Genomic DNA, 27,557 nt, shown 5'->3' with positions numbered 1-27,557 from the left:
TTTTGGAGGCCATGTGGCACTGCTTATCCAAATTTAAATAAAGGACTGCTGTGAATACGGTTTCAGCTCATTTTGCCAGCTTTGAGTATAGCACATTTCAAGTTATAATTTCATTTGTATTTGTGTTTCTTTGCTTACTAGAATGGCTGAACATCTCACCTTTTGCTGACTTGCTAAAGTTAGCCCCATTACTTTAAAAATATGTAGCCAATAAAAATAATCACAAGGACTCGAGTATGGTCACTGTTTTACATGAACAAAACAGTATTTATTTTATGACCATTTAGTATCTGATGGCTCAACACTTTCTTTTCGTAATTATGCTAAGTACCCTTTTAAGATATGTTATATTCCTGTAATAATACTCTGGACATAAAGTTGTGGACAAAACTATTTGTCTTGAAGTCAGAATATGATATAGTTTTGTAATTTGACTTTAGCAAGTTTATCATAATTTATACTTGTACTAGATAAGATCAAGAAAATAAAAAAACTCTAGTAGAGTTCTATAATTTTACAAGTTAAAAGAAACTGTATTAAACATATACAATTTATTCACTGATTAAGAATCTCATATAGTAATTAGATTGTCTACTTCATAGAGATGTTGAGTCCTGATAAAATTACATAAATTAGGGCAACTTAGTTATAAATCATGTCATTATAAAAATATAGAACAGTGTTTGATATGGCCAGAAACACTTATGTGTTTTTGGGTTTTGTTTCACTTTTTGAAGCAGGGGAAAAAGGCTAATATATATTACTAAACTTTGGCGTGGAGACATGGCTTTTCCAGCAAGTTAGCAATTCAAGAGTTTCTTCAGAACTGAGCAGCTAATGAGGCAATAAATAGGCAAAGTTAGCTCCTTGAAGGCAATAAATATTTGGGGCACCTGCTAAAATTTTAATTATTGCCAGAGTACCAAGAATGCAGATGCCTTGTTACTAATAAGCCTTTGAAATCAATGACATTTGCTTACATACTCTGCTGGAAATTGTGCCTGACTTCTACCAAGCATAGGACCAGGTTATAAACTTGCATCTTCAGACATTTGTATTTCTGTTATTGGCATCAATATTGCTATCAGTTCTTTGGTTGAAACATCTTTAACTCTTTCTCCCCTTCGTTCCTCTCATAATCAGTTGCCAAATTCTATTCTTTCTTCATCTGAAATAGCTATCCCATCTGTCGATTCCCTCTTCTCTTATTCTCCAGGCTTGGACTACTGCAATACCTGTCTCACTGGTTTCCTTGCCTCACCATTTTATCTTTGTAATCTATCTCACACATTAGTTAGATTCAAGGTCTGAATCATGGTACTGATCTTCAGTCCAGAAATCTTTATTGCCCCTTACCACGTAATGGATGAACTCCAAATTCCTTAGCCTTAGATTCATGACTTTTATAGAGTAGTCCCAATCTACCTTTCTGACTTTATAATCCACTTCTCTATTTCATGAATGCAAGCAATCCATAATTTTCAAACTTCAGGTCTTTATTAATGCTTTTTCACTGTCCCAACTCCCAGCCTTACTAATCTATATCTCTTCCAATTTTACTTATCCATTAATGGCCAGGATAAATGCTATCTTTTTGTGAAATTAGACCTGAAAGTCTGGCTGAAAATATATTTCCTTTTTCAACTTCCTTGCTCTATTTATTGCAAATATCACTGTCACTTAATTTCTACTATATACTGATTTTTTTCTGAAATTTACACACACACACAAACACACACACTCAACTGGACAGCAATCTCTATGAAAACAAGATTACTATCTAATATGTTTTTTCTCCCACAGCACAAAGTTGAGTGCATTGTATATTATAGGCACTCAAACATTTGTTGTATGAATGAATAAGCATTTGTTGTATGAATACTCATCTGTTGGACAGGCATCTTGAGATCCAGAGTAGAAGGCAGTTGAGTTCCAGAAGTAGAGAAGAGGAATTAGTTTGGATCAAGGAATGCAGCTGGCTTGACTGAGTAAAAGAAAATGCAGTTTTATGACTAAACAATTATAAATATGGCAAAATACTTTTCCTTTTGATACATCATGACATTTTAAATTCCTATATAAAATAAACAATGTGGAAATACAATAGTTAAATTATATATCAGTTAGGCTGAGTCTACTTTGAAGTCTGGTGGCAGGCCTGTCTAACTGTTTCATGCAAGTCCTGAAGCCATGGACTCGGAAGGGCCAAATCCAGCAGTTTTAGCAATAGGACTATTTAATATAAAATTCTACTAATTCAATAAGAAGCTAACATATGTCCCAGAAGACATCCTGTCAAACATAAATTTGGCTTCTCTCCTTCAGCTTGCCTGAAGAGCGCTTTTTAGAAGGGTATAAAATTTTTGCCTTTCATTTTGCATTGATGTGCATCAGTATATCTACTGTAAAAAAGAGAAGACACATTCTAAAGGGAGAGTAGACAAACAGCATGAAGTAAATAGGAAATGAAGATAAAGGCAACATGTTATCATCTAAGACTGTTAGAATGGGAAATACATGAAATAATAATAGATTGCTATAATAGACAAAAAGCAAATATACTTCTATCTCTAGAAGTCCATTGCTCCTTAAAATGTTCAAAATTAATTATTCTCTAATTAATTTCCCTTGACCCACTAAAATTGGTAATGGCTACATGTAATTTTACTGTTCCTACGTTGTACTTGTTAGAATTCCCAGTAGCAAAAGTCTCAAATATCTTCCTCTAGCACACCTGCCATGGGTAAAGTTAGAAACTACTCAGTGAGCAGGTGAGTGAGAAGGTGTATTAGAGAATTACAGACTTGAACTTGACTTCTTGTCATGTCAACCACTTGCTGAATGAACTTTGGGTAAGTCAATCTGTCTGAACTAATTTTCTTCATCCCTAAAATTTGAATTTTTTTTTTCAATGTTCATTATTAGATTGGTGATGCTTTAATTGCATAGCACAGTGGTTGACCCATAATACAGAGTGAATGAATAATAAAAATAATTAGTAGTATTATAATTATTTTTATGAATGCTTTAATATAAAAAGTTGATTTTCAGCCTCCACTGACTATACATCTCTCTCTTCATTCAAGGAGTTATTTCATATCCTTCAGAATTCTTACTGGATTGGCAGGAGGCGTGCTTAATATGGAGACTCTTGTAAGACCACTAATACAGCATTTGTATCTGATACTTTATTTAGATAGTGATACCAGTTTAAGTAATAAGTAGTTTGTCCAAGTTAATAATCATAATGGGACTTCAGCCAATATAGATGTGGCAGCACTCCCACACCAGATTCTCTCCAAATGTGGGTTTGGATGTCATAGTGAGTAGGTGGAAGAGAGGAAAAAATCACCCAGCTATGAATGGCCTTACAAGAACTGGCTTTCTGTTTGCATTTCTCTGATGTATCTTGGCAAATACATGGTCTAGAGTGAGGCAAGCAACCTTCGTTGAGTAGTTCACCTAGAGATTTTTCTGACTTATGGTTTCTCTAAGTCAGTAAGAGGCTACATTAGTTTCAATTTTCCATCAACTTTACAGAATATTTAGTTGCATCTATGATTCTATATCAGTTCATAAGTCTGTAGACATTTATTTAATAAGGTATTGAACTAAATATTTCAAGGAATTAAAAAGAAAATATGACAATTCTTGTTCTCTGAACACTTAAATTCTATGCAGTGATAGTTTATATTATTTAAAATTCACCAGCAGTAGAAGGTAATTATAGTATGTCTTATGTGCCATATATCTGAAGGGCATAGAGGTTAAGGGTCATAAGAAATATATGCTAGAATTTATTGAAGTGTCCTTTATAGAGGAAGACGATCTTAAAATTCGAGTTGCATTTGTAAATACAGATAAGCTGGGGAAAGCATTCTGATAGGACAGAAATGTATCAAAAAGTAGGCTGGAATTAACTGTTCTAATAAATTAGATTGAAGTCAGTTTACAGATCGTTTGAAAAACAGGATAAAGTTTGGATTTTATCCTGTAGATCATTGGTTCTCAAAAGTTTGAGTGGGTAAGAATCATCTAGAACATGTGTTAAAATGAAGTTTCTTAGACGTTATCGCTAAATATTTTCTTTGAGTTGTTGGGGTAGGGCCCAGGAATATGCATTTTAAGTAACCCACCATCACCATGCCCTACGATTCTAAAGCACATGGTTCATTATTCATATTTTGCCAAGGAAAATTAAAAGATTTGGCCTAGAAAACTAGTTTTTTTTGCATTAGATCATTCACAAGAAGCTAATTAAAGCATGGTTTAATTAAGACAAAGAGTTAAGGGGCAAGAGGTCAGTTGGACAGACATTGCAATAAACCAGAAGTGAAGAGAATCAATACTTGTCTTGGTTGATAGCAGTGGTGGCAGAAAGGGGGCGGTGGGTGGGAGAGCCTTAAGGAATATAGAACTAACAGGATCCAGGCATCTATTAGTCAGGTGAGGGAAAGAGATAGTATTCCAACCCCAGTAGATAATAAACTCCTTGAGGGTAAGAACTAGATCTTACTCATTTTTATGACCCCAGCTCAGTATAGTACCCAGCATATAGGGGGTTCTCCACAAGTGTTCGTTGAATTGCTAGATAAACCTGTTTTGTAATGCACAGTAAAGTCAAAAGGAATCTCAATTTTTGTACCTCTTCTTTTCTTTCTAACCTCTAGTTTTTTTATCTCCTTGCTGACTTGCTTTACATTGCCTTTTGACTTGCGGAGAGAAGTACATATTTAATTATTTTGTGCAAGTTGAAATGATTTAAAACGTAAAAAGTAATGAAAATAGCATGTATTTCTTAATGTTGGGCTTTTTTTTCCATGAGCACACAGTAGTGAAGTTATATCAAATTAGATGTAGCCACTGAATTGTATGAAATTAAGTGTCATTTTGTGGAAATATAATCCACTTCCAGTTAGACATTGTGATAATCTTTTTCTTTTTTTAAAGTAAGTTTTCCATATAATATATGACTTTTGGTAGGAATTGGTATATCATGATAAAATGTTTAATGTATTCAGCACAAAAAAGTCTACACTTTTAAAGTATTACTGTTTACAAATCTGAGCCTTTCCAAATTATCCAAAAAATGCGAGTGAGTTCATAAATGTTCTCTTCTCTAACTCTTTAAACATCAAAAGGGACCATCTTCAAAATCCAAATGCTTCTCCAGCTTTCCGCAGGATATCACAAAACTTCCTGGCAGGGACTTTTAAACAAGTTGAGAAGTTTTATAAGATAAAAATATTTTTTCAGTTGACTTGACAACCATGTACAATGTTAGCGGAGAGTTTATTTGCCCAAGGCTCTTTGTCAAAATGAATTTAAACTGAGATTATTAAAATATAACTCACTTGCACAGTGTGAGGAGAGGTGTTGCTATTGTCTTATTCTGAGAATGCATGTGAGTTGCTTATGGGACTATATATGTAGAGGTGCATTTCTGCTAAAAGAGAGGAGATACTTAAAATTATTCAGAAAATGGTAAGTCGTAGGCATAAATGGAGAGATTTGATTAGAAAGAGAAGCATTACAGTGTGGTGGTTTAGAGGTCTGTCTGCTTGACCATCAGACAGCCTGGGGCTGAGTCACAGCTCCACCACTAACCTCAGCGCCTTTCTCATCTGTAGAATACAAATCATGATAATAGAAACATTATGGGGATATTGTGAGGATTAAATGATATCATCATTGTAAATGATTAATGTAGTGACTGGAGCAGATAAAGGTTCACAATTAAATGTTTTGTTTCAAATCTGTGCAATCAGGACTAAGCAATGTCGCCTGATAGTTCCAGATGTGTGGCAAAAAAAAAAAAAAAAAAAAAACCCTGTCCCAGTTTAATGATAATCTTTTCTGTTACAAGTTAAATAGCTTTAGAAAAATTTAACTAATGGTAAACAATGCTTGAATCATCAGATCTCTGCATGGCTGTAGCTAATTTCTTACATGAGAATCAGGATCCCAAAAGGAAAATGATCATCTGGATGAGAAGTTGTAATCTTCCCAATTTGGAAAATCGCATTACGCTACTTTGGGAAAATGTCCAAATTGCTAAATCTTGGAAGCAGTCCCTCTCCTTCTCTCAGATGGACACATTATTTAAGAAGTTTTATTATTTCTGAAAAAGATCAGTTGCCTTTCAAAAATAATGGCGTTTGTGTATGATTTGAAAGACGGCACCACCACAGATGGAAGAGTTGAGTGTGTTCCACATGGCAAGTGGCTGTTGATATAAGAGGGTCACCCAGCAAAGTGTGCTGCCGCCAGAATCCCGGGTGGAGATGAGACAGTGATGCAGGCGGGGGCTGCATCAGCACCATACAGTTAGAAGTGCATTAAGGCATCTTTGTCAATCTGTGGGATTGTGCCATATTTACAATTTCTGTTTTAATTTAACATCCAAAGTAAATTCTTGCCATTATTGTTTACTTGGTTTTCCTTAAGTCCACAACTTTCACCAAAGTGAGTAAATCCAGCGGATTACCTTTAATGATGTTTATGTCTGTGCTTTTGACAAATTAAAATGCTAAGATAAAATTTCTCTGATTTTCTGCCCCAATAAAAAGAATAGTTATGGGTTCCTACTATAGTCCAGGCACTGTGCCAGGCATTTTACATCATCCTCATGTAATCTTCACAACCAGTCAGGAAAATATATTTAACCAATGAGGAAACTGAGGCACATTTCTTTATTATTATGTAACTTGCCTCTGATCACATGAATGGGGGGGTACAAAATTCAAATCTCTTTCTAATGCCAATGTCTTTCACTCTACCCCCCAGTAACTGAACTGCCCGTAACCACTTCAAATCAATTTCTTACTTTTCCTCTTTATCTTCAAAGTATGAAAAACATTTATCTTCCTATTCTGTCAATCATTCTTTTAATATGTGTTGATACAGACCCTATTTAAAGGCATAATTAAACCAGGAAAGAGAAATATGATTCAGCATCTAGCTGAGTTTTTCTAACACTAAAAGTGAAAAATGATATTCAATAATGTATTTTTAGTTTTATTTAGACCATAGTTTTCATAGTCCTTAATGTTAGCAAACATGGTGAACTCTTAATTCATTACTCTTATTCATAAATTAATTTATTCAACTGATATCATTTTTCCTCTCAAAAATATATTAAATGTAACAATTTTGATTCAAGTTTTTAATTTATTTTAATGAAAATATAGTTCAATAGTCTTGAAAATTTTTATTTTGATTTAAGAAAATGTGAGTAGTCTAGTTGTGATTTCCCTTAGCAACTTTTTTAACAATTCTTTTATTAGGTTTTTAAAATACAGTATAGATATTCTTCTTATTCACAATTTTTTATTATGAAAGACCATTTTATTTATTATCCAGATCATTACACAATGAGAAAAGGGAACACTTGACTATCTTGGCATCATCTTAGAATGCACAAAACCAAACTTTCCTCTTTCTGCTTCTTCACTATTAACTGTCACTCACAAACAATTATTTTGATGGCCTCATTCGGAGAATTCATAGGTGATTATATAACATTTTTACTGAAATAGAAGTGATTCTGCATGATGACTTGGTTCAGCATTTAAGCATAGTTTATAGATTATGATTCCAATATGCCAGGATCTTAGAGACATGAGGAAATCCCTATCCTCAAGACATTTCGGAGATAGCCAAAAGTAAAAATCTATAATATGATGTAGAAAACATTATAACAGTGTTGTTCACAGAATCCTATGCTGGGAAAAAGAGATAGTACACATAGGTGAGGTGGCAGTTAGTAAAATAAAACTTCCTGAAATAATCTACGTTAATCTTAAAGATTAAGTAGAATTTATCCAGATAAAGACATTGAAGAACAAGCACTTTGGACAAGGCAGAGGAGGGAATGGAAGTCGTATAACGTCAGATGTGTAATGGTTAGTAACCTGTTTCTAGAGCCAGCCACCTCAGTTCTAACGTCACCACTTTCTACTGTCTCACTGTGTAACCTCGGGAAAGTTACTTCCCATTAGCAAAATGGGCCTTATAGTAGTTCCTACCTCAGAGAATTGTTTAACTCAAGCTTATAAACCCCCTTGTATGGTGTATGACACATAGAAAATGCTAAATAACTATTAATTGCAAGACAATAAGGAACAGTGTAATGTTTGGGAAACCATAAATCATTTGGTATTGCTGAAAAGAAAATGCAATAAATGACTTAGAAGATGAAGAGGCTATGTACCTTGTTAAAGAGGTGGAAATTGCCATATAGGTAATTGGAAGCAGAGGAATGGCGATCCAGTTATGTTTTAAATAGATCTCGTTGGGGCAGAGTAGGAGGAAAAGAAGGGAGAATGTTGGTAAAGACTAGAGGTGCAGAACCCATAATGCCATAGTCATTGTTGACTAAATATAGTCTTTCGTTAATACAGTCTTTGTTAATAGTAACAAAAGTAATTGAAAGGAGGTGATATCTGAGAGAAATATTTAGAAAGTAGAATTGGCAGGGCTTGCCCCTAACACTTAGTAAGTAAAATAGCTTGAGTGATAATTTGGGAGAAGAAGGAATAAATGGTGATCTGAAGATTCTTGATTTGACAGACTAGGTGGCTAACAAAGACACAGAAAAGAGAGCAAAGGAGAAAAAGAATACAGGAGTAAACTGAAGTTTGAAAGAGAGAACGAGAGCAGTTTTTAGATGCATTGATTTTAATGTTTTTCTAGTATTTCCATTTGGAGATAAGTCAGATTTTTAGAATAGAGTTCCAACTTAAAGCAACTGAGTCAAGATTCACTAGAAAATGTGAAGATGACCCCTTGGGTGAAGGTTTCCCAGGGAGGGTTTGTGTTATATAATGCGTGCAAGAAGATGGTCTAATGAAACAGAGGGGAAAATGATAGTTTAATGTGGTTTCAGATTTGATAAAAGGTATGAATAAAACATCTCCAGGCAAGAGCAAGAATCTTGTGTGGTTGAATAGAAACTTACTATTTCTGTGTGTCTCATATGTACTACTATGTGAAAAATATATCTATAGATTATGGTGATATAGATGACCAAACATTTTATTTTCTAGGTTGATTGGGGAAATGTTCTAAATAAAATCTTTATGTTCTAAATAATATATTAAAAAATAGGCTCTAAATGAAAACATTTACCTTTAATCTGGGTAAGAAAATTTAAAAAGTAAATCAGTCTGAAATCTAATTTTATTTTGATCTTTAAAACTAATTTCTCTCCCATTATTTTAAGTATTTAACTGTTATTTAATTGCTATTATGGGAAATTAAAAAGTAATATTTGCTTAATGTTATTGTTTTATTTTAATTATATTCTGAATCAGCATGGGCATTAATCATGACAATGACCACCCATCATGTGCTGATGGTCTTCATATCATGTCTGGTGAATGGATTAAAGGACAAAATCTTGGTGATGTTTCATGGTCCCGATGTAGCAAGGAAGATTTGGAAAGATTTCTAAGGTACTGAGGTCACTTACTGTTGTTGCATTGTGAATGTTTCTGTGTGCCTGTTTCCTCTACCACCCAGGGAAGGTGGCATGGCAGAGCAGAAGGGCACCAGATTAGGAATCAAGGCACCTGGTTCCAATCCTGGCTCTTCCATTGACTCATCCACATTATTTAACCCATCTGCTTCTTAGTTTCCACATTTTTCAAATAAAAAGATGGGGAAGATGATTTGTAAGGTTGAAAATTTTTATGATGATAAAAAATAATCTGTTGTGGTATTTGTCTCTTCAAAATTTCCCACTGGAAATATTCTCATTGCTCATCACTCAACACCTCTGTTGTTATCACAAAGAACCTCTTTAACAAAATCTCCACCTTTCCATTGTGATGCTTCTAAACTCTGAATCTTTTCTCATTAATATATAGTTTTCACCAGTATAATAGTCCTTGATTCACCTTTTTTCCACCTTCAACAGTGCTAGCACTTAGCTTCTGTCTGATTGGGAAAAGAAAAGTATTGTAATTGTTCCAATTTTCGTTTAAAAGCCCGTGTTCTTTACCTATTCCTTTGGTAATAGAAAGAGCAGCTGAAACAGTAGGTGATATGCAAAGTGGTTAGTGAGAGAAAGAGAGAGATGCTTAAGGTATCCAAAAGCGTAAGTAAGAAATAGAGGAGCACCTAGCTAGCTAAATTCACTACACAGATAAATTTTATTCATTTCTCCTTACCATTCAAATCGGCAAGCCTATTTTTTTCTATCAAATGGATATTAAAATCTGCTAAAATATGATGTTTGTTACATTATCATAACTGTGTTCTGAAATGTGTGCATGCTCCTTGTCGTGATAGTGTAGAACGGCAATCAGTGCATGTGATGTTTTGAACACACCTCCTCACTGCAACAGCAGCCCTTCACCGGGCTGTAATGAGATCCTAAGGACCATGTGTGATTTTGTATAGTTGCCTTCACATGAATCAGAACTCTGATCAAATTAAATGTCACTTCATAAATGGACGTTGTATTACAAGGTCAAATACGAAAATATTTATACTGTTAATACTCACTTAAGAATGCTTTCCAGAGACTCTTTAAATCCCTGAATATAGCTGATTTCTTACCTTCACACATTACTTTTTGGCAAGTTGCTGTCTGAGTCTGAGCTGCTTCATCTTGTAAATGTGTAAAAGAAAACCACCTCACAGTGTTACGTAGGTTATCAGAGTTAATCCATATGAAAGACCTTTTAAACCAAAAAATTTTCTTAACTTGAACATTATTATCAGGATTATCTTAAATAACTGTAAGCAAATGATTCTTGTACATGGAATAATTTCTATGAGGATTTAGTAGAAGAGTTTATAAATAAAAGTGAGAACATATTTTTAATATTGTAAAAATATTTCCTGTTGCTATGCTAACTAACCATAACAACTTTTTACATTAAATTCAAAATTTTACACATATCTGCATATTGCCAGGTCAAAGGCCAGTAACTGCTTGCTACAGACAAATCCCCAAAGTGTCAATTCCGTGCTGGTTCCCTCCAAGTTGCCAGGGATGACATACACTGCCGATGAGCAATGTCAGATTCTCTTTGGGCCATTGGCTTCCTTTTGTCAAGAGATGCAGGTAAGGATTGTGTCCGGGTGGGAGTTTTTAAGTGTATCTTCACATTCATTGTTTAGAAATATTGATTGGAGGAGGGCAAGATGACTTTATTTTAAAGTTGGTAGCTCAAGAGCACCCCAATTTTGGAAAGAAAGATTTTTTAAGAGAAGGTTTCTGCATTTTTCCTCTGGCACTTTGGAAGTGATAGAAATAGGTGTGGGCATTTACTCAAAGTCAGGAAGGAATGACCTAAGAATTCCTACTTCAAAAATGGCACTGAAGTCAGGGAAGTATTTGCATTATGCCAGTTCAGTGCTTCTATTTTAAATCTCTGACTTTCTTAAATCGTAGGTCACTGGGTGAAATGTAATAAAAACGATGTATGAACATGTAATTGTGGAGGAAGAGTTATGTCTTTTAACCTTGAAAATAAAATGTCAAAAATATGTTCTACAGGAACAAAAATTAGAGAGTGCATTTCTAAGTAAACTAGAGGAAAAGGATAACCGTATGAGGGTTAACTAAGCAGTGTCTATGTGTTAGTATTCAAATGGTCACTGATTACTCAGAGAGGCCAGTTGTACCTGTCTAGAAAGTCTGAAGTCTGAAGACCTTCTTATCGATGCAAGAATTTTAGCTCTATTTACCCTTCCTTCTTTCTTTCCTTCTCTCTTCCTGCTGCCCATGCCGCATCTGCCCATCTCTTCTAGTACACACTCTCACACACACTTTGTATTTCAGGAATAAACTGATAACCATGCTTAAGGTGAATTGGTAGCTGTATTTCACTCTACCTGCATTTCTATGATTGCCTCAAAGGAGTTTGGCTTTGTTGAAGATAATGCTGTTTTGAATTACTGGTAGCGTAATTAAAATCCATTATAAGGAAAAGAGTATATGGCATTATGACGTATTTTATGCTCTCCCTGCTTTCTGATTCTTATCAAAGGAGTTGTTCACTTGTTTGCTTATTACTTTCTTCTCAATTTCCCGCATTAGTGTGTAAGCTCCATGAGGACAGAGAGTGTTTCTCCAGCATCTAGCCCAGTGGTTGGCAAATGGGAAGCACTCAGTGAATAACTGATTTAAGATTAAAATTAGTGAATGTATGAAGGAGATGGAGCTGCATTAAATGTGACGTGTGAAAGGATATGTCGATTGTAACACTCACCTGGCGATAGTGAAGCTCAGAAGGAACTCGTGTAGGAGTGTGATTGTGACCTGATTCCCAAGGTCTACATGTGGCAGAGCCCTGGATTCTTGGAACTTAGCATCAGGTATAATGATGACGGTGGTCAGCTCGGCTCTATACCGTCTGTCCCTGAAACCTCTGTGATCTCATCTACCAACCTTCTTCACTCTACTCTCACCTGCAGGCCTTTAGCCAATCAAAAATTGGGTCACAATCTTCTTTCTTAAAACTTCATGATAAAATGAATATTTTGAAGTACACAGGGTTGATTTTGTGGGTAGACATTTTTACATGCTGAAATTAGCATTGTTTTGGAAAACAGAGTAGGCCGTCTACGTTTACCCTTGTAGTATTGTGTAGGACACAGTTTAAGTTCATGCAGTATAGAGAATTGATAGAGCTGATAAGGGAAAATTTTCATATTTTATAAAGTACCCCAAGTGTTAGGAAATCTTAAGCAAATGATCAACCACAAACATGATTTTGGTAAATTTTAGATTGCTTTTCACAAACGTTACTTTTAGAAATAATTTTTAATGTATATCCTATTGCAGTTAGTTAAATTTTTCTAGTACCATTCTACAATATTTAGAACTCTAAAATACATGTCATAAAGTATGTAAATCATTTATGTTTATGTTCTAATTCGATTCTTTTAAAAATTGTATGCCATAGTTATCATTCAGCCCTATTTTACAGATCATTTGAGGCCTATAGAAGTTAGAACAACTAAGTTCTTACACCTATTAAGAGGGAGTGTTAGATGCAAATCCAGAGAACAGAGTACGTTATAACCACTGTGCTCTACTGCCTCCTAAGGAGCTCAAACTTCTGTACATATCGTCTTCTGGATGGGAAACACCTTAGGTCAGATCCTGTATTTAAACTGAATTCATTTTATCTGCTGCAGCACCTATGCCATTAGGACTAAGAAATGTCTTAAGTGATTTATTTTGTTTTTCTCGGCTATTTGCTCTACTTATCTGGTCATTTCTCACTAACCCACTTGCACAGATTTTTTTCCATCTCTGAAAGTATAAGTGTTTATGGGGATTTTAAAATCTATGTTTCTCAGTATCTTAGGATGATGCCCTGTTTTAAACTAGGCATTTTGCAAATAAAATGAAGTTTTAGATATTGTTTTTTTCCTCTCAAATTTTGTATGTGTGACTTTTTTATTTCTAAAATTAGTTTTTTCTCTAGTTCTATCTGTGTGTAATCTTTATCAAGGACAATTTTAAAAACAATGCCAGGAAGGACTGGGCTGCTGTGGGCAGCCAAAGAAAAGCAGCGCCTCTGAGTTGGGGTTTGGTCAGGAGCGCAGGCTGGAGGGCCTGAGGCCTGAGCACTGACAGTGGTTCTGCCTCTTGTTAGTTGTGTAACCTTAGTCAGAGATCTTTTTCTTTCTAAGCCACAATCTATAGAACAAGAAATGGGACAACGTTATCTTTCAGAGTCTCTTAGAGCTAAGAGGCTGGGCTTCTGTGGTTCTAAAATATAGTATTCTGATACTGCCCTTGAAAATCGTCATTCTAATCTCAAATTAGCACAGCATACAAAGTGTAGGAACTAGATAGATAAATAGGTAAGTAGGTAGGTGGGTAGATAGATAGGTAGGTAGATAGAACTATTGAAGGGATTATTTACAAACTCAGTCATTGATTTGACAAATATTTATTGAATTCCAACTACTTTCCAGAGACTATTCTATGTGCTGCTAATACAGCAAGAAACAAAGACCCCGCCTTCATGGAGCTTACATTATAGTGGAAGAAATAGACAATAAGCAAATACATATATAATATGTCAGTTGGTGGTAAGTATTTTGGAGAAATATAATCTCAGGCAAGAAGGGTAGGGAATACAACCAGGGATGAGAGGGTGGGAATGGTACTGTTTTATATAGGCTGATCTGGGAAGGTGACATTTGTTTAAAGATCTGAAGGAAGTAAGAAAGCAAGCCATGCATTTATCTTGGGAGGAATATAGCAACAGGAAACAGAAAGCAAAATGCCCTGGAATGCAGTTTTGGTTATGTTTTAGGTTTAAGATACCCATTAGATGTCCATGTGGAGATGTAAGTTGGTCTCGGATAGATATAAATCTAGAAGTCGTCAACAAGACGGTGATGTTGAAGACATGTTATTAAATAATAGCATTAGGAAATGAGTTAGATGGAAGAGAAAAAGTTGTAGGACTGAGAACTTGGTCACTACGATATTTGGAGGTTAGGAAGATAAAGAGAAAACAACAATTAAAACTCTGAATAAATATGTTGGTCGGAATAGAACCAATAGAAAGTGAGACTCTGGTGCTAAGTGAAGACATTTTTCAAAGTGGAAAAGATTAGCTGTTCAAAAAGCTGAAGACAAGTGGAGTAACATGAAGTCTGAACATATGCAATTGATATGATTTTCCCACAGGGTTTGGTACACTGATACTTGAATCTATCTGGAAATCTCTGAACAAATAATGTGTCAGAAGGTATAACTTAAAAATAGAATGGGAGGGGCCAGCCCCGTGGCCGAGTGGTTAAGTTCGCGCGCTCCGCTGCAGGTGGCCCAGTGTTTCGTTGGTTCGAATCCTGGGCGCGGACATGGCACTGCTCATCAGACCACGCTGAGGCGGCATCCCACATGCCACAACTAGAAGGACCCACAACGAAATATACAACTATGTACCAGGGAGCTTTGGGGAGAAAAAGGAGAAAAATAAAATCTTTAAAAAAGAAAAAAAATAGAACGGGAAATAGTTTTAGTGTGGAAGATTGAAGAGCTCTTCTTGGTAAGCCACGCACATATACCTTCAAGTGGATACATATGGAGTCACCACATCTACCAATCTGTCATCTAGGTTTTGTACAAAATGAATCTCCTGGAAGGCAAGCTTCATAACATCAGAGTAGTCGTCAGTCTTTCTTATCACTGTACCTCTAGCACTTAAAACAATAAATATTTGTTAAATGAGTAAGTGAATCAATTGAATGATGGAGTAATGATTCTAAATTTTTACTTTTATAAATAGTTGATTCTAAGATATATAATATGCCAAGATAACATGAAGATAACCTTCTAGAGATTAACTTAGTGGCTGCATAAAAGTCAACCTATAAGAGTAGATAGCTTATGTTTCACAGCTTATACATGAGTTAATCAGGCATCCTTAGGAGCATCTCATTTCCAATCAATTATAAATAAGTATCAAGCTGCATGGAGTGAAGATTCATGGCAACTTTTCAACATGTTTCTCATAGAATCTTAGAGAAAATGGCAGTTGGTCCATGGTATTTGAATTAGACATTGCTCTTCCATACTTGTACACGGATAGTTATATACAAGCACCAGAGACTCCAACATTACATACATGCTGATCTAATCAATGATATAAATTTACCCTTAGGATAGCAACTTACATCTGCAAAATGTTTCAAGGCATAGCTGTAGAGATGCTTATGAAGCATCTTAAGCCCCCAGTAATAATACTTCACTCTTCTATGTTAATTTGCTAACTTCTCCGATGGTCTTGTTCCTGAGTCCTAAGCAAGTCCTGCCTCTAGGCCATCTGGCATCTTGTGGCTGAGCCAGCTCCAGCTGCATCAAGTCATTGTAATGGCTGCTTGAAGTTACTTAGCCTGGCTAAGAATACAGAGGTATGAATGTTTCCCTAGAAACAGTAAGAAGTGGCCACACAAGATTTATGTTTTTTGAGTAAGAAGAAAGTGTGCTAAAAAATTGAAGACCTCCAGGAAACTTAAGCTTCTGCCTTTGGTTTTGGATTAGGCATAGTATTAATTGTATGCATATTATATGGTACAGAAAACATTGTATAGTATAGAAAGTTATTATTACTATATAAGAAAGTTATCAAAACATCATATAGAATAGAAACTTATTATATAGTATAGAAAACATATTATATAGTATAGAAAACTTTCTAGTGTAATTGAATCATATGGTGACTTTAAAAAGTAGCATATAAAGTTTCAGTTTTACATTTCTCTTTCATCAACTTAATACATCAGTATGTGTCACACTTCTAAAACCTCTCTTTAGATCCAATGAACAGGCTGGCATTGAAATGAGGTAGCGTATGAAGAATTCTAGAAGACAGTTGCTGTGATTTGCCATTGTGAAATTCCAGAGTCAACAGGAATTTCGACTTAAAAAGGCTTGCCATGAAGTGGCCCTTGATGGCCAGTAGTTGCTTGGGCAACTAAGACAGCATCATTGATAAATCATGTCAAGGTTGGTGAAGTTGTAGATTTTTAAAGCCCTTTCTTCCTGGAAGATCAATAAAGTTGTGGTGGGTTAAAACTACCAGAAGTTGATTGTGCCTGCTTTGCCATCTAACCAGAGCTTCATCTTGTCCTTTGAGCTTGAGTCCTGCGCAGTCTGTGAGGACATGAGTTTGATGCACTTTATTTGACTAGATAATCTAGTTCTTTCATTTCTTTTCTTAGAACTAAGTTTTTTCCATGACTTCTTACTGACATGGGCTTTTATTGTTAAAGTCCCTATTCTTGTAAATGATCTATTTACATTTTTGACCATTTTTCAATTTTCTGGTTTTTATTTGTAAATAGTGAGTCATTTGTGTGTTAACTTTTTCTACAGTGTCCTTAGTCTTTTAATTTTGAGGTGGTCAAATCCGTCAAATTTTCCCATTAAGACTGTGGTGTTTTGGTTTGATTTTGTTTTGTTTTGTTTTCGTCTTATGCGAATTCTTCCCTACTCTGGAATTAAATTCTTATATGGTACATTCATTTTCTTTCGCCTTAAATATTTCTTTAGCCCCAGAGACATTATGGATTTAATTTTTAATTTATTAATGAAGGAAGTTTTTAAAAGATAATTTTTTATTATTTATGCCTACTTTTATTGCACTGAAATAAGATGAAGTAGTCCTTATGGTGCCACCTCTTTAAAATTTATTAGTTTGCTGTTTAATGTCATACATGATGAATTTTAGTAATTGTTCTCTGTATACTTCAAAGAATGTGTATTCTTTAAAGTTCATTATCTACCACTAGATCTCAGATGAAGCATATTAATATTATTATTCAAAATATCTATTTGTTTGCTTATTTTGGTTTGGTTGATCTATCAGTAACTGATAGGCATGTTTTAAAGTACCCAACTCAAACTGTTATTTTTTATCTCCTTGTAATTCTATTGTTACCTTATATAATGTTGAGTTATATTACTAGGTGCATACACATTTATGGTTTCTTGTCTGCTTGCTCTGTTTTTTCCTTTTCCATTTTTTTTTAATGACTTGTGCCTTAAGATTTATTTTGCCAGGCATTAAAACCACTATCCTGGCTAATATTTTCCATACCTTCATCTTCAACCTTGCCAGATATAAATATAAATATGGATATGGATATAGATAGATAGATATATCTACTAGAGAAAAGCAATTGCTAGATTTTATATTTTTCTGGTTAAACCAATGTAGTAGTTTTTGTATTTTCTTCAGCTAGTTTAACAATTTTACATTTATTTGAACTAGTGGTTTTTAGGATCTTTATTCTGTCAACCTATTCTATGTTTGTGTTTCATATTTGTCCTCTACTTTTTCCTCTTTTTCTCCTTTCCTGTTTTCCATTGGAAAAACCAAATTTTCATCTGCATTCAAAAGTCATACATTCTTTATATGTTTTTATATGTATCAGTAACTGGTTCTTTTTTCTTGCTGAATAGTATTCCACTGGTAGGTAAACTATTTTGTTTATTAAGTCACCTCTTAATAGACATCTGGGATGTTATCTATTGTGAGTCAGTCTACTCTGAACACTTGTGAATGATTATTTGTGTAGACATAGTTTTTATTCTGCAGTATTAATACAGTAACACATTATGTATTAATACATTATTTTCTTACAAACTGTTGCCTATGGACTGGCTTCCTGTTTTTGTAGATAAAGTTTTACTGAAACATAGTCACCCTCATTTGTTCACATGTTCTCTTTGGCTGCCTTCAAGCTACAATGACAGTGTTGACTAGTTGCAACAGAGACTATATGGCTCACAAACCTGAGTTATATTCTATTTGTCATTTTACAGAAAAAGTTTGCTGACCCCTGCTGCAGATACCTTGGATTCTGTTTTATTCCTCCAAAGAGTGTTTTGTCTTTTGTTTTCACAGACAATTAAGTTTGATAGATTCAAACTGGAAACTTTGTCTTACCTACTGTAGACAGCACCTCGTATCTTGGATCAGTTCACTCTTACTTTATCTGGGCTATTTGGAGTGTGTCCCATGTATATGTGGGTCACATGTTAGCTAAAGACTTAGGCTTCCCTAACTCTCTTCCTTTTGGATTGTTCTTTCAGTTTTTGGCAGCATTGACCATCCTGGTTTCTGTCTTTAGGAGTCTAAAACAATGGCCTGTTTTTCACTGTTGATTTAGCCACTCGTTGTCATGCACAGACCACAGGCTACTATTAGGTCAAAGTTGCAAAGATGGCGAACTCAACTTGTACCAATACCTTCAGCTCCTCTAAAAAATTTATCTGCTTTTCTTCACTCTCCAGAACCATCAGGAAGTTATTTTTTGTGTTCTGTCCATAGTTTATGGTTATTATCTACTGGAGGGCTGGTCTTCTTGGAACTTACTCCACCATTCCAGAAGGGGGATCTTTTTATCTTATGTCTCTCTTTCATACTAGGAAATTCTGGATCATTTTTCTTTCAAATATATCAAATAGTTCCTTTCCACTTTTCATGTTTTTTTCTTTTTTGGGGGGCTTCATTAACTACATACTGACAGTTCTCCTTTCTCTAAATTTCTTCTTACTCCTTGACTTTCCTTAACACATTCTGATATGTTCTATTGAGGAGTCTTTTGCAGCTCACTGCTTTATTTGTTGGCTATGCGTAAACTACATTTTCCTTCCCATTTCTATTTCTCAACTTCTGCCACTAGCAATCTTGAAGTATATGGGGAGGTGAAACAGAATACATAAAACTTATTTAACGGTCGGTGTCTGAATCTTCTCTGTTAAGGGATAAAGTTTTTGGGATGTAAATGAGCTAAATTTCTAGTATTTCTTCCCACTGAAAACAAAGTTTATAATAATGGCTATAATTCAATTATTGTTTCTTTACATAATCAACATTTATTTAGATTTATCCTCATTTTTATCAGTCTCTTTGCTCACCACTGCTTTTCAGTCCTTTTCTCTGAGATCATATTCCTTCTTGAAGGACATCATTTAGAAGTTCTTTTTGGGCAGATCTGTTGGTGGTAAATACTCAGTTTTTGTTTCCTTGACAGTCTTTATTTAACCTTCAGTCTTGAATAAAATTTTAGCTGAGTTCAGGAGTCTAGATTGACAGTTATTTTATTCCTCTTGCCACTTTGAATACATCATGTGTTCACTTTCTTGTGTTGGTGCCAAGATGGCATCTCTACCATTTTCCTAATCTTACAAGAAAATTTTCTACATTTCACTGTTTTTATTGATGTTTGCTGTAGATTTTCATAGATGCCCATTAATTCTGAAGACATCTCCTTCAATAGCTAGTTTGCTAAGATTTTTTTTAATGAATGGGTATTCAATTGCATCACATTCTTTTTATCATAGATTTTATTTTTATCATAGATTTTAAAGTTATTGATGTGCTTGATTACATTAATCAAATCTCTAGTATTACAGTAACCTTGTATTCCAAGGAAAAACCCAATTTGATCATGATAATTGCATTTTTCAATGCATTACTGAATTCAGTCTCTTAGCACTTGTTTAGCATATTTAAATCTGAGTTAAAAAGTGAGGTAGATCACTATTTTCATTCTCTTTTAAAATTCCTGTCTGGTTTGGGTATCATAAAGTGTGTTTAGAGGTGTTCTCTTTTTTCCTGTTCTCTAGAGAGTTATGTAAATTGAGGATCTAAGTGTCTGAAAAGATTGTTAATTTTTGGACCAGATGTGTTCTTTGTGGGAAGATTTTTAACAATTAATTTTAACTATTCTATGGTTGCAGAATAGGTCAGCTTTTCTATTTGTTCTTGGGTTGATTTTAGTAAGTTTTAGTAAGTTTTGAAGAATATTTTTTCATTTCATATACGTCATCAAGTTTATTGGCATAAAGTTGTTCATAATGTCTTCCTATTTCTGTTCAAAGTTTGCATTATCTGTCATTATGCTTTCATTTTTTATTCCTAATAGTGTTTATTTTTGCCTTCTTTTTTTCTTGATTTTTGGTTTTATTAGTATTTACAAAGAACTAGGTTCAGCTTTTTCTTATTCTTTTGTCTCTGTTTTTTATTTTTTTAATACTTCTCTTCTATTTCTTCCTGTCTTCCATCCTTAATAATACTAAGGTATTCTGTAATGAAAAAGAATGTTTTTGAAAATATTATCCCCTACTAAATTGCATTTGCAATCAATTATTAAGTTACTGAAATTGTGTTTTAGAAGATAATTTTGGAAGAATAAGGAGTTATATGTCCAAGATTTAGTTGTTACTTCCATGTATATGCACTTAAGATTTTTTATTTTAATGTAAATTTCAGAACATCTTAATGAAACTATTTGCTATAAAGAAAGACATGGGTAAGGTTACCTTTGAACGTAAATTTTATGATATTTATACATGGACGATTAGTCTTCCATTTAAAATATATAGTATTTTCATGTAAACATTTTAAAAGCCTACATGAAATAAACATCTGAATTCATCTTATGTGCTTTTAGTGGTCTTTTTTTGTTATAGAAGAATAAAAAAGGAATATTGTATCATTTTATTAGTTTTCAAGGAAATGCTGAGTTGTGCATTTCTGTACTGGATTTCTGTGCAAAGCTTTCTAAGTTTTAAAGTCCTTTTCTTAATTGACATCTTAAGTGATTTCAGCAATTAAGTTGAAAACAATGTTTGACTCTGGCCTGTCTAACATATGGAGAGTGTTTGGTTCTAACAAAATACCCAACCCTGCCCTACGTTATCTTAAGAACAGGCTTGATATTATATAGCTCTAATATCATACATCTGAGATATTCTGCCTCTCAAGGTGAAAAGAGTCCATACCATTTCTTCAATATTATCTTGCTTTACTTTTGACAGTTTGGTTTGAAATCCTGAATCTGAGTTATTTTTAAGAATGAGGCTGTGATTTACTTACCGTAAGATCCCTAGACCTGCAGAACATAAAGGGTAAAGAGATCTCCTGTATGAGAGATTTACTCTACATGACTGTGCTTATCTTGAAACGCTGCCAAGTTTGCTTTTATGTTCTCAGTGCCTCAAGTGGGACTCAATTAGAGTACCTGCTGTTTTGAGTAGCAGATAACGGTGGGAGGTCAGAATTTAGACCACCAACAGTGTTCAACAAGCAAGTATTATTTTAAAAGTACAGCATAGAAGATTTGCTTTAGTTCAGTATGCATTGGTTAACTAATGAACTTGACTAAAATAATTCGTGTTATAACACAACTAAGCTTTATTGAATACAAGTAAAGCAAAATGCTTCCTTGGTGAAAAATTTAGCATTTGGTTCCATGCTTATAAAACATTCTTAATAGAAAGGTCTTAGGGGGGGAAAAACTCTTTTAGGAACTGAAATTCTAAGGTTAGAGATCCATTAATTCAAATATAAATGTGTCCACCATAGTACATGATAAACAACCTCTCTATTTTCAAGAGTCTAAAATATTGCAGAGAAACAATTTTATTTAGGCATTCTTTAAAATAAGTTCCTGGATGAATTTTTGGTAAATGATGTGTGTGAATAAACACATATAAGTTAAGCTAAATCATATCCTAAATATAATAAGATTATTTCTATAAAATATTTTAAAGCAGAAAAGCTGTCACAGCAGATAAAATACATGATGTAAATAAAATATATCACACTCTTGCCATAGACTATTGAATTTTTAAGGGCTTACAAACATTTAGGGAATCTAAATTTTTAAATAAGTAGAGAATAGAAAAATAGTATTTTGGGAGTTGTGGCAAATTTAATATTAGAGTTGTAACAGCCCTATTTGAAATATTAGTTTAAATATATTTTTCCCCAAAGTATTTAATAGATTTGAGTCGTAAGTTAATTTTAACTTTGCAGTGATTTTTAGCGTGTTTTGAACACCACTGCCAGAATAAACCTCCTAAAATAACCTTTTTATCTTATCAACTTGCTGGTCAATTGCTAAGTGGCTTCTTTTTCCCTACAAATATGAAATCCTTCGTCCTTTCTGGCATTCAAGATCTGGTTCTTCTGTCTTAAAATCTTTTTCACTCCTCCCTTACCTTCTGTGCCTCCTGTCATGACAGTGGCCTGCCCACCTTTTTATGACTGTGCCTTTCACGTTGCTGCTCTTCTGCCTGTATTGACCTGTTCTCTTCCACCCTCTTCTCCAAGTATCTGGATGGGTAGCAGCATAATCATCTTCACTATAGATTACTCTAATCACTTTTGAATGTTCCTAATGGATTTCATATTTCTATGCAACTTATTAATAATATGCTGTGTCTAAAAAAACTTCAGTCATCTTACGGAAATAGAAAGTCCTTAAGAATGTGTGAGCTGTGCCTCTTTATATCTATGTCTCTGGGCTGGGCCCAACTATAACTGTGACTTAGTTTCTGACAGTCTTCCTGCTTGCGTTTCCCTAGACTTCTCTCTGTTCATTATTGCTATGTCTCTGCTGCTTTATCCTAGTATTTTTTTTTTTGTTCCCTTCAACTTTTCCCTAGAAAAAGTTCGTGTCCTAGAGATCTAAAACTCATTCATACTGAGGTAAAAATGACTGATAACAATTTATGGAAACATACCCACTGAGCGTCTATGTATTGCGTTAAGTGCCAATGCTATGTGATGAAATAATGAAGTACTAACCATGGCATTTAAGCATCAAGCAGAGCATAAGTGAGGACAGGCTTTAGGACACAAGGCACTAAATTCATACCGCAAACATAAGCACTTAATTCTTCCAGCCTGGTTCATATAATTGTATAAGTAATGATTTTTAGCATAAATTTTTCTGTTGTAGCTACTTAATCTTGCATAATCTCATGTTTTACTTAAAGAAATTTTAAAGGACTTAATTTTTTAAACAGATTTTATGTTTTTATGCATCAATTTTTCCATCATTATAAATGAACTATGTACTGTTTCAATTATAAGTTTAATAGAAAAAGTACCTAAAACATATTTGTCTTCAGATAATTTCTGTTTTTCTATCTGAATAGCTTTCTCAAAAATTATTGACTTAACCTCAAAAACATGATACCTTCCCCTTATTAGTTATTGTACCCTTGTTTTCAGCATGTTATTTGCACAGGGTTGTGGTGCAAGGTAGAAGGTGAGAAAGAATGCAGAACCAAACTAGATCCACCAATGGATGGAACTGACTGTGACGCTGGTAAGGTAAGTCGTTTGTGTTGCCCAAAGTTAAAAAGAATATTAAATGAAACTTAAACGTGCATTTTCTCCTCCCAGTGTAACTGGCAGGACGTTTTCTTCTGCCAGCTGTATATGTATCCATCTTAACACTAGTGGAATACTTTTAGTACATATGAAAATTTCAACATTTCATCTAATCTTAATTTTGACTTTTATATTTTTTCAAATCCATGGTTGTTTTGTTAATATTGATGTGGTTATTTTTTATTGTTGTTGATTATGAGAATCTTGAAAGTCAAATACATGTATTACTTTAACAAAAAATGAATTCTTTTTTTTTACTATTTAAATGAAACATAAGTAAAATAGTCACAAATAATAGCATAAATAGTAGAAGTTCTCAGAGCTGATGAATATATTTCAGGTATAAAATATTGTTTCAGGAGAACCACTGAGTATAATTTTTCCTTGTCACTTCAAGCATCATAAGTAAAATATTCTAAATGACATTTTGGGGATTAGTAAAATATTTGACTGTCTAAGTTGTTTAACCTAATGTGTTTCATAAGGCTATTGGAATTTATTAGTATACATTTCCAGATCAAAATAATTGCTGTTAAAAATTAATTTTATTTTGAAGAATGTGAAGTAGGTAGATTTACACATACACTTCTAATTATGATTAATTTATTCAAAAGATAATAGTTCAACAGTTTACATAATTTTCTAGTTTTTATTCTGTGAAGGAAAAGTAAAAGATTATCCATTTACTCATTAGATGTAAGATCAGAAACCTTGCCTCTGAAGAACAAGAATTTTTATTACATTTAAAAAGAACAACATAAATATTATTTGGGATGAATTACGTGGTGAAAAAAATTTTTATATAGAGTGCTAGTTGAAAAACACATCAACTTGAAAAAGGAACAGAGTGGAAATCTATCAGTTACACTTCTAGAATGTTGTCCTAAGGAAATACACATGTGCACAAAGATAGGCGCATGTGTGTGTACACACACACAAATGCTTGTGTAAAAGTACCATTTGCAATGGTGAGAAATGAGAAAAAACAAATATATTCATAAGTACAGGAATGGTTACAGTGTAGCTGTTTAGAGAATGAGGTATATATATCTGTATGTACTAATATGAAAAGATCTACAAGACATGGTGGTTAGTACATAGGTATGTCAGAAAAATTGATACTTTATGATATCATTTGAGATTCAAGAAACAAAGTTTGTATATGGATGTGAATATGCACACACAGAGTATATATTTTTAAATGTAGAAAATGGCTTGTAAATATAAACTCTAAACTGTAATTAGTACTTAATGCATGGGAGGGAAGTGGAATTGGTGAATGGGAGAAATGCCATAGGAGGTGAGGGTGAATATAACTTTTGTCCAGACATGTCTGGATTGTTTGACACTAGCATGCAGTCATTTATTACTTCTATGATTTCTTTAATTTAAAAAAGTGTACAAATTAAGTTCAAAATATAAATAAAACGACTAGAAATGTTTTATCACTAGACACAATCAATAAGAAAATGGTTCCTTGAAAGGGAACTTCTGTGAAATTTCAGTCAGTTGTTTACAGATTGTGCCAGATATTTTTCCATGAGCATATATGGAGAGTCAGAATCTGTGTCTGTGTTATTTGTTTAATGATACACAAAAATGCAATAATGTGTGTATAATGGGCAAGCCTCACAGTATTACACTCAGTAATTTATTGTTTGGATCATAAAACTCTGCACCAGAAATAGTTTTCATCATCCTTGAAACATGAAAGCCGTGATAAACAGAGATAACGAAATCTTCAGCCCTATTTCTTCATACATCACACAACCCATTCATCTTACTTAGTTCTTCTTTGGCAATCTAAAATCTCTTCATTTTTATCATTTGGTGTCCTAAATTAATTTTTTGTCTATTATTTTTTGTTCTGATATTTATGAGAATAATTTGCATTCTTGAGGTCTCTAAAATAAACTTATTCTTTCAGCAATCAAAACTGTAATTACTCATCAAAAGTAAAATGTTTTAGTTCCCTATAATTGTGGTAATGATATTCCTTTAGTGATTCTGTAATGCTTTGTGTGTTGAAATAACTAATGAACTTCTCAGTTCCTCAGGCCATGTGGGCTTCTTCAAATATCCATCTGCTCCAGCTGTTGTAGGAGCCATCATGAAAACAGCTTCCAACACTCTGAGGTTGAGTGCTGTAGTGCTAAAGTATTTGAATACTTGCAACTTTGCACTAAATACTGCTGGCTTGGTACATTGCAAATCAGGAAACAAAGCTGGGAATTTTGTAATGTGTTATCCTCTACTGATGTTAATCTAGCTGTATAACTAGTTCATCTAAGAGTATATAATTAAATCTGAGAACATGCCTGCAGAATTTCGTGATTCAAAATGGTTGTGAAAATTGGAATTGATCAACTATTTACAGACAGCATTTTCCAAATTGAAAGCAACTTGTTTTCTTTCTTCTCCTTTTCTCTTTATAAAATCATCATCTATGTTTACATTTACATTTAACAGAGGTGAAAGAATTGGTCAATGATTTGGTAAAAATCAAGAAATGTATATTTTCTTTTTACAATGTTTGCTAAGAGTTAGGGAAAGGGGCAGGAAACTTAAATACCAACTTACTAGAATTTTTAGACTGCTTTGAAGGAATCTACATAATATATTTTAGTTATTTACTTTCCTAAATTACAATTCTTGTAGTTACCGTCATCATTCGTTATTTAAAAAGTGAAGACTGTATTATCCTTATAATCAGAAATTTGCATATGTAGAGAGTTTATTGTCTTCTTTCCTACTCTTCTCTCATCCAACAATGTATGTAGAAGAAAATTTGATGGGAGAGTAATGTTTCTTTTGACATCTCCATCATGAACTTCCTAGACATAGCCACATAGAAATTTGAGAGAATAGAAATATAATCTTCTTTTTTTTAGGTCACGTACTGTCCCAGATTATATGTCTATATTATATATTCCCTTAGCATTTTCATAAATCAGATTGAATTAGTAGATATGACTTTTTGCCCTGAGCTAACATCTGTGCCACTCTTCCTCTATTTTGTATATTGGTTTCCACCACAGCATAGCTGCTGATGAGTGGTGTAGTTCCGCTCCCAGGAACCCAACCTGGGCTGCCTAAGCAGAACATGCTAAACTTAACCACTAGACCACGGGGCTGGCCCCTAGAAATGACAAATTTTGAGCTCTTTAAACCATGTATAATATCTTTTTAGAGACTGAAAAATACAAATGAAAGAAAACATGCTGCTAGAGAAGCATCGTTAGGCTCATTTTATATACAAACTCGGTAGAATATATTGTATAATAATTTAAACAAAACGTTTAGCATTTTTCTCTATGTTGAGGCACAGCATTACCTAGAAGACATAAAAGCAGGTTCTCATAGTTTCATCAGGAGATCAGTTTATCTGCCAGGTGATGAACTTTAAGTATTATACTATGCTTTCTCTAAATTTTCCTGATTTGTGTATGCTTATTGGCTTGCGTATCTGTTTCCTTTTTTCCTCAGCTGCCAGATGTGGTCTAGTTTAAATGATGTGCAAGTCTAGGTGTCGGTCTTTCCCAGAATATTTTTAGTCTGCTGTGAACTCTAGCCCAGACTTTCAATGCCAGCTTGCTGCTAAATGGGCAAGGAACTCTGATATGCACTCTGGGAAAAATAAACACCCTTCAAGTAGGCCAAAACAATTTGACCAATTGAAGTTTGACAGCTTTCACATTGATTTTTTTTCCGTGAATGGCATAACATTGTTAAATCCTTAAAACCAGTAAATTGCTTAAAAGTTTTCACAGGGTCTATTTTTTCCCCTTTTGCAATTTTCAGACTGAATCTTCATACAAAATCCCAATTTATTTAATGATAATCTCAGTATATCAATACAGTCTGAGTTGTTGAGGTTTA

General features: G+C 33.9%; 1 protein-coding gene across 2 annotated transcripts in view; it reads left to right on the top strand.

Annotated features, from left to right (window-relative positions):
- ADAMTS19 (ADAM metallopeptidase with thrombospondin type 1 motif 19) overlaps window positions 1-27,557 on the top strand; it is a 236,414-nt gene that overhangs the window by 118,846 nt on the left and 90,011 nt on the right. For both annotated transcript variants that reach the window (XM_070234436.1, XM_023617756.2), the window contains 3 exons: window positions 9,315-9,455; window positions 10,924-11,074; window positions 23,517-23,618. In XM_070234436.1, the coding sequence (XP_070090537.1) occupies window positions 9,315-9,455; window positions 10,924-11,074; window positions 23,517-23,618 (394 nt within the window). The remainder of the gene's footprint in view (window positions 1-9,314; window positions 9,456-10,923; window positions 11,075-23,516; window positions 23,619-27,557) is intronic.

This window comes from Equus caballus, chromosome 14 (genome assembly GCF_041296265.1).
Source record: "Equus caballus isolate H_3958 breed thoroughbred chromosome 14, TB-T2T, whole genome shotgun sequence".
NCBI lineage: Eukaryota > Metazoa > Chordata > Mammalia > Perissodactyla > Equidae > Equus > Equus caballus.
This window is presented reverse-complemented; position numbering and strand designations above follow the sequence as displayed.